The 8,604-nt window shown below is 37.0% G+C and overlaps 2 protein-coding genes across 6 annotated transcripts in view; one reads left to right on the top strand and one right to left on the bottom strand.

Annotated features, from left to right (window-relative positions):
* Positions 1-652: 652 nt before the first annotated feature.
* Positions 653-6,320, bottom strand: mex3c (mex-3 RNA binding family member C). Its single transcript, XM_055198318.2, has 2 exons — positions 5,858-6,320; positions 653-3,188 (listed from the first exon to the last, which is right to left on the bottom strand). Exons 1-2 carry the CDS (start codon positions 6,318-6,320, stop codon positions 2,053-2,055), a joined length of 1,599 nt encoding a protein of 532 aa, XP_055054293.2. The 3' UTR covers positions 653-2,052.
* Positions 6,321-6,502: 182 nt separating this feature from the next.
* Positions 6,503-8,604, top strand: part of stpg2 (sperm-tail PG-rich repeat containing 2) — a 36,136-nt gene continuing 34,034 nt past the window's right edge. The window contains exons 1-3 of one of the 5 annotated variants that reach the window (XM_055198315.2): positions 6,503-6,642; positions 8,172-8,278; positions 8,363-8,512. In XM_055198315.2, coding sequence (XP_055054290.2) covers positions 8,486-8,512 — 27 coding nt within the window. In that variant the 5' untranslated portion in view covers positions 6,503-6,642; positions 8,172-8,278; positions 8,363-8,485. Of the gene's footprint in view, positions 6,643-7,576; positions 7,925-8,171; positions 8,279-8,359; positions 8,513-8,604 lie in introns of those variants that run through there. The other 4 variants (XM_055198316.2, XM_055198314.2, XM_055198312.2 and 1 more) reach the window with 4 other exon arrangements.

Here is an 8,604-nt window from a genome sequence, read left to right as displayed (position 1 = left end):
AAATAATGTCAATGATTGATGCTCCTAATCTTATTAGTTGAGACTTTGGAATGTATTATCAGTCATTTTAAAAGTATTTTATTTTTCATACACAACCTGTTTACAGCCCATACTACACAGCATGCAGAATGCTAGTATACTGCCTGTGTGTCAAACAAAAAAAGTGTTTGTGTGCGCATTGATTGACAGACGCGTTAAACTGGTTGTTCTGGTGTAACTGATGGTTATTTACCTCCATCATCTGTTTTAACTCTTTACAATTCTATCAACAGAATCGACTTTATTTGCTTAACATGAGTTTAATTTCACCACATGGATGTGTTTGTAGATGTATGAGAATAAATTACCTTCAGAATGCAAACAAAAAGGTCATTTTAATTAACACTACTAAATGCTAAAGTGGTTTTGTGATGTTTAAAGAATGTTTGGTTACAGTATAAAGATCAGTGCATTAAAATCCATTCACTGTGGTAAAAATCACTGTGAGACTTCTTGCTATTTGACAAAAAATTTGGATGTACGAAAAGCATCATGTTTATCCTATTAAATTTCTTCTGAACAATTTATCGTCTGTCTTTCTCTTAAACTTGTAAATAAGCTAAAGTCAAGCTTACTGAAGTCGCACAGAATGAAGCGAGTCGAACACCTGACGTGAGTTTTAAATGAAACAATTTATTAAGGAACTTTAATATCAGAAAAATAAAAATCTTAATTCTTTTTTACAGCAAATATATAATATCAGTGCTTTGGCCACAGGACAGTAAGGCCATTTATCATAAAATATATTTTAAACTTTAAGAATACAACTTATACGCCTTCATCTCCCTGCATATATGTGTATACATACATATGCATACACATAATAAAAGAACAACAAAATGATCAAATACAGAAACATTGTAGCAGTGTGACAGTAAAAATCCCTCTGATCAGCACTTAATTCCTAGTCGTGTTTACCATAGGACTTTACTTTTGTTCATAATGTGGTTGGTAGTATGCAGACTTAATGCAGCGTATACATATATATATATACTGGATCCTTGGCTTTTTAGGAATCTTGAGATAATAAAAACATGCAGGTGTGCAGATTCCTGCTCTACAGTACCTAACTTCAATACTCTACAAGCTAATACTTAAAGCCAACGGCATTGGACCGCTTGCCAAATATTCTTAAATCTTTCATCTTAATAGGTATATATATATTTGGATATGAAATATAAACTAGAGAAATACTACAAAATCGTAAAAAAGGAAAAAGTGTCAAGGTGAATTTTGTGAGGTTATGGCTCTGATGCCTGTAGATTCCTCTGAGTTTAAGGGGAAAGGTCAAAAGCTGTAGTTTGAGATGTGATTGTTTATGTCATTCCTGTTATCTCAGACACAATCGATCCTTTCGGGTAAAGCAACCCTTTCCAGCAGGACCTGTTCGGTTAAGGTAATGAGTCTCATTACACAAACATACGTGAGACGACTCGTGGGCCTTAAGCACAAAACAATCCATTCTTGTTCAAATTCTCACATTGAAACAGCAGAAATGTGCCACTTTTGCAACAATTTACGTAAGAATGGATTTGCATGAACAAGGCGCAATGAGATATTTTACGACCTAAATGATTTGTAATGATGATGGAGATGTTTGAAGTACAGGCATCAGGTTTGTGAGGTGGAGGTCAGGACAGCATGCGTCTGGCCGTGTGCTGCTCCCTTTTAGTGTGGTAAACAAACTCGAGGGTTTTTGCAGTAAAATCGCTAGTCCATACCACCACCACCACCACGACTGCCATAACGCTGCCATTGATCAGGCACATAAAATGTAAACACAGTATTGATACCTTGGAAATGAGACAACGAAAACATGTAAGTTCTGGCAAGCGCTACTTGCCATACAGAATGATGTAGCAGCTAAACATAACAGGGGAAATATTTGAGATGAACTCAACTTTGATTATTTATCTAAACCTGTTATAGTAAAAAATAAACTAGTTTACTTTTTGTGATCCCAATTTATCATAAATGAACTTTCTCAGATGTTTGGCGTACGAGCTGAAGATTTTATGTGCTCTGAAGGATGGAGTCGGAACACTCGGGACAGAGGACATTTTGTCCACCGAGGACGAGCGCAGACACACCGTCTCCACCACCGCAGCGTACGCACACAGGAACGTGACGGTGTTTGGTGTAGGTGCGAACGTTGGGCGGGGAGCCGGATCCCGTGCTGTCGCTAGACGGGGGAGAAAATGCGGCACCGAATGCCGGAAGGCTCTGGGAATTCTCTTGCGCCAGCCGAACCAGCGGATGATCCAGCGCCTCGGGAAGAGACGGAGACAGACGGCTGACGAGGGACGGAGAAAGACGTGGCGTGTTTGGTAAACTGGCACCTCCGCGCTCCAAGTTGCTCCATGCGGCCTGCTGCTGAATAGTGGATCCTACGGAATCATCCGACCCGAGAGGCAACTGGGAATCGCCGAACCAGAACGTACCGCCACTGCTGCCGTACGGACTGCCGGGACTGAGATCCGTCACTCCGTTGCTTTTGACGCTGTAGTAAGACTCGCTGGAGTTGCTTCCGAGCGAGCTGGAACTGTCGTTTCGGTAGCCCGCACCGTTGACGTGGAAGTTGCCGTTATTATTGCGGTAGTTAGCGCTCGACGCACTGCCGGAGAAGAGCCAGGACCCGTTGACGCCCATCTCAAAGCCAACGTCAGTGCCGTTGTAGTGGAAGTCGTCATCATCTACGCTGGTGTTCACGGTTCCGGCGGTACGCACAGCGATATGCGCCTCGATTTCTTCTCGTGCTCTGTCCACGTTTTCAGGCATGCCGGTCACTTCAAACACTGGTTCTTTTTCGCGGCTCGGTGTGACGATGTAGGTGTGAGTTTGCTGTTGGATCCTCTTGATGGTGGCTCCTTTCGGCCCGACCACGAGCCCCACCATTCGATACGGCACCCGCACTTGTATGGTGGTCTGCCCCGGATGGCAAGGGACGCTGTTGAGCCCCAGGCCTGGCGCCACCACTTTGTTCCGCGATGCCCGGATCAGAGAAAAGTGCTCGGCCGCCGAAAGAATCTCACGTTTTGCCATCACGACGTCTTCTTTTCGTCCCGTCACTACGAACACTGGGTCCTCTCCTCTCACTGGAGTTTTAATGTAAGTGTTGGTTTTTGCTCGCAGAGCTTTAATCTTACAACCTGCATTTAGAAGAGACACAAACGACAAGTAAACAAACTGCTGTGCAATTAATAACCAAGCATTACAGGATGTATCGTACAGTCAGTGCAGAGTTCATTTAACTTCATTGTTGTCATACAGTAAAGATATGTCATTACAGATAAGCATGGCAGTCATAATACACGATGTACATCGCACATGCAGTTTAATAAGGTCAACGCGTATATTATGAAAGCCATGAGATGATTTAAACATGGTAAAATATTTGAAACTCTGAAATATCCAAAATATTTATAAACACATGTGGATGGGATGTGTCTACACTTATAACTCAGTTGTTCGGGTTTCACTTTTTATGACCTTTCCAGACACATTCAGACCAATTCGCTAATGAATTATTCAAACAATTCATTGGTGAAAATGGGTCCAAATGGTACGTTCAGTTTTTTTAACTGAAAGAAACCAGTTTTATATATATATATATATATATCATAATTTTGGACTAAATATAAATGATTATATAATTGCAGGTACATTTGGTGTCTAAATAATTTTTTTTTGTCATATTTTAATTATTTTATTAATTTGGTACTCATTGATCGCAAGATGTTACTCTTACTTTGTAACAGAGTTTGACGGTAACAGAATTTACACTAATTTGATCAACAGGAAAACATGATCTTCATGATCTTTTTTTTTTTTACAAAAATATTATATTGTTATGGCCTGTAACAACTTGTCATCCATGACCATAAGTATTAAATTATTGAAACAATTAAAAATATAACCATTCGAAAAAATCTTTGGACATCAAATGTACCAGCAATTTTATAAGAAGGATTAGGGCCAAGCAAAAAATTAAAACTATCACAAGATTAAAGTCATTATGATGCGAGATTCAACTAAAAAATGTGAAAAAAGTCACACACAAAGAGAAAAAAAGACAAAATAAATAAAATTATGAGATTACTTTCTACATATTTAGAAAATAAAGTCAATATAACGAACAAAGTCGTAATATTTAGAAAATAAAGTCAATATAACGAGAACAAAGTCGTATTATATAGAAATAGAGTCAATATAACGAGAACAAAGTCGTAATATATAGAAATAGAGTCAATATAAGGAGAACAAAACTGTAATATTTAGAAAATAAAGTCAATATAACGAGAAAAAAGTAATATTGAGAAAATAAAGTCAATATAACGTGAACAAAGTCGTAATTTTGAGAAAAATAAAGTCAATATAGACGGTTTCATTGGAAGCACGTGATACACGTCTGGATCCGAACCTTACTTCCGGTTTTGTTTTTTTAATGCTCTGACTAGTTGCTAAACTGATCTCTTGAACAAATGCCTCGACGAAAATAACAAATGTTTTGGTTTGGTTTCCTAGGTAATCTATGTGTTGTTTTTTTGCTTGTTATATAAATAAACTACGTTTAAAGAACTTTGCTGTTATTTATTCTTAGCGGAGTTTACCAGAAGCTACGTGCAGCCGCTTGTTTATGTTGTTACTGCTGAAACGGTCTATAACGTGAACAAAGTTGTAATTTTCCGAGAATAAAATCAACACTAGAAGTTGTGAGGTCATTATATTGACTTTATTCTAAAAACATTACGACTTTCTTCCGTTATATATTGACTTATTTTCACAAAGCTACAACTTTATTCTCGTTATATATTGACTTTATTCTCACAATATTACGACTTTGTTTTCGTTATATATTGACTTTATTCTCACAAAGCTACAACTTTATTCTTGTTATATATTGACTTTATTCTCATTATTTATTGCCTTTTTTTTGTTTTGTTTACAATATTACGACTTTGTTTTCGTTATATATTGACTTTATTCTCACAAAGCTACAACTTTATTCTTGTTATATATTGACTTTATTCTCACAATATTACGACTTTATTCTCATTATTTATTGACTTTATTCTCACAATATTACGACTTTATTCTCATAATTTATTGACTTTTTCCTCACAATATTATGACTTTGTTGTGAGGTCATTATATTGACTTTATTCTAAAAACATTACGACTTTCTTCCGTTATATATTGACTTTATTTTCACAAAGCTACAACTTTATTCTCATTATATATTGACTTTATTCTCACAATATTACGACTTTGTTTTCGTTATATATTGACTTTATTCTCACAAAGCTACAACTTTATTCTTGTTATATATTGACTTTATTCTCACAATATTACGACTTTATTCTCATTATTAATTGACTTTTTTCTCACAATATTACGACTTTATTCCTGTAAGTTTACTTCTTTTTAATTTTTCTCGAAAAACTACTAGTTAAATCTAGCATTATAAGGACTTTAATCTCAAGATGTGTTTTTTTTTAGCTTGGCCCTATTGCTCCTTGGTGATATAACGATCACCCATATATAATGATAATTTTTATGTCTACAAAGATCATTTTGATGATTTCATAAATAGGTCGACATTATGAAAAGCTTAGTCAACCATGTCTAAACTTTTCATTCACACTACAGGCTTAAAAACGGTTTTAAAATGTCTAGTTCTTCTATAACCGTGGGAACCCTAATTTTCTGGAACTTTCTCCAGGTGTGGGTTTTGTGTGGGCCTGCTTATAATCATTAAAAGACTAGACGAGGTGAGTCACAGTAAGACAATATCAAACACGCGAGCAAACAAACCCACCCTGTCGGCCAACTATTTCCGCCACATGTTCAGATGTGGGCACCACCACACACTCGGTTGTGTTGACGCTCTTCCTCCTGGTGTTGAGCGCACATCTCTCTCCATCTTGCATCATCATCATCATCCTCCAATCGACCTGCGACTCGCCCGACCCGTCCTGATAGAGTCTGCCCGACCCAGAGACCTCCATCCCGTTGAGTTCAGGAGGCACGGCCCGGGCCCTCGACTGATCCAGCTCACCATTGTGCCTGATGATGTTGTTGAAGTTCTCCTCCTCTAATCGCGGCTGACACAGGGGCTGAAGGTCCAGCACCGCGCCCATGACACCTAGATGGGAAATATCACGTGGTTCTGAAAGAATCTCATCCTCCAATAGGCTCAACCCGCTCAGACTCATTACCGGTACCGGGAGATCCGGTTCGGTGTCGTCTGACTCCAGGAGTTGAGTTGCGTTACTGGGCATGCTCGACCAACAACGTGCCTTGCTTTTACTGCGGAGAGAAACAAACAAACAAAAAACTATGAGATGTTGAGCTGTTTTGTTACTAGGTTGAAACATAATCAGACAAACTATGTGGTTACGAAAGTATGTTAGTTTGATTTAAACTTACAGCTGACGTTTACAGCATCAGGCGCTGCGGTTCCGTGACCCTGTTCTACTGGATCTCTTTGTTTACGGTTCTTCGGGGATTTTTGCGCAGGTTGGTGGACAGCTGTTCTGACCGCGCAGCGCCATCTGCCGGTGTGGAGGCATTTGCCGCCTGCGGGAACTTAGGATGAAAATTGTATGTATGACCACAAAGATATATGTTTAATTAAAAACAATATATTTATTAAAGATTATGGATTTCACTGCATTATATTATATATATTTTTAGACTAAAATTAAGTCAAAACACACGTATTTATACCTACAAATAATATATTTAAAAATACATAAGCAGTTTATTAAAGAAAGAACTAAAAAAAGTACAATATCGTGTAGTGCAAAATCTTATGTAAGTGTTTATGCATAATTTTGTTATATATGTATACAGTTGTACAAACACATGTATTATACATTTTTACTTTACAATGCACATTTGTAAATAACTCACCCTCTTACATATTATACATATTGCTTATTTATTTATTTAAATAAATAGTTGCTAAGGCATACATTTCATACAAAATATTAGATGCTGATTTAGTTTTATCGTCCTAATATATTCGATTAAATCCAGTTGGTGGAAATATTTTTGTTTCAAGCAATGCGTTTTTTTTCTAGTTTTATTCACTATGCTATACATTATATTTGTATTGTGTATACGTTTTGTGTGTTTAATTATTTTGTAAATAATAAAAACAATGTTTTGCATAATAAAAAAAATACAAAGTCTGGATATTATGTTTGGTCGTATGTAAAGTTACCTTTGCGTTTCTGAAGAAATCCAAACATGATAAAGAAAGTAATAAGATTTATTTTCAGCGCGGTCAGCGTGTCCAGGCAACGAAACTAATGCTACCATTCATTTCCTATGGTTTAGACTTAACTAGGCTAAGTCCGTTTTAACTAGGCTAAGTCCGTTTTTCAATCCGAAGGCTGCAGCCTGCGAAGCTCACGTCATCAAGCCTGATTTATTTAAGTTAACTAAGCATTACATTAGCAAGTCATAAGCATATTACAACAATTTACGATTAACCAGGAATAACAGTCAACCTTATAATTGTTAATATTCTGAAATAAGACAGTCTTGATGACGTATGCAGCCTGGAAATGCGACCTTGAGAGACGGCCAAAGTGACAGAAAGTTTCCGTAGCAACGTCACCATTATTTAATTCACATGCGCGTCCAGGCAACGCGGAGACGCGCTCCACTTTGTGGAGTTTGTTCATTGTCTGAAGAAGACGATGGTACAGTAGAATAATAACATCAGATTATAATTATTGCTCGATTTGCATAAAGATACAAATAATAAACATGTATGATCGAGCTCCCAGGGTCACACATATGACATTAAGCAACACCACGTCTGAAATTGGACCAGGATCTTATAATATCAGTAGGTCTCACAGCTGTAAAAGAGGTAAGTTTAAGTTTGAAAACCAATTGTAAACCATAAGTGGAAAAGGTTCATCAGTGTTCCTTTTTTAAATAAGACTCAGGGTTCTTGAGAGTTGGAAAATAAGTTTTGCACTGTACACGTGGCTTAAAAACCCACAAACCATACGTAGGATTTTTTACTTAAACTTTGAAATAAGAAAGTTTTAGGATTTTGAAACATGTAAAACACAAGTTGGCACTGACAGTATTTTAATTGTTTTTTTGTTTAGACTCCTATGCTCCATTCCTCTCTCTGTGCAGTAGAGATTCTGTGTTCTTGAGGTCAGGCAGTGATCTGTTTCCAGGTCCAGGACAATATAACAGTGACATCACCAGGGTATGTTATTACCTTATTGCTATAACATTGCTTTGACATACTGTTAATATTTTATGTAAGTTTAAACTTTTTACTAAAAAGCAGAGTCATATTTTGGGAGGAAAGAGTCTTCAGAACCGATCCAAAAGGTTTGAGGATGCTGTGTCAGATGTCCCAGGACCAGGGGCGTATGATGTTTCCCATAATGTTTCACATGAAGAGAAAATAATGAAAAATCCTGAGAAAAGCTTGAAGGTGGGGCATTACTTTTTTAATTAAAATGTTAAAATATTTATTATTTTATAAAAAAATTCCCTTTTCTAATACACTGAAATAATTACCTTCTT

This window comes from Misgurnus anguillicaudatus, chromosome 22 (genome assembly GCF_027580225.2).
Source record: "Misgurnus anguillicaudatus chromosome 22, ASM2758022v2, whole genome shotgun sequence".
NCBI lineage: Eukaryota > Metazoa > Chordata > Actinopteri > Cypriniformes > Cobitidae > Misgurnus > Misgurnus anguillicaudatus.
This window is presented reverse-complemented; position numbering and strand designations above follow the sequence as displayed.

What these genes read in the sequence shown, in the direction of transcription:
- mex3c (XM_055198318.2), bottom strand. Translation starts at nt 6,320, where the DNA reads ATGCCCAGTAACGCAACTCAACTCCTGGAGTCAGACGACACCGAACCG. An exon ending in GGAAATAGTTGGCCGACAGG is followed by an intron (nt 3,189 to 5,857) that starts GTGGGTTTGTTT and finishes TTCTAAATGCAG; the next exon opens with GTTGTAAGATTAAAGCTCTG.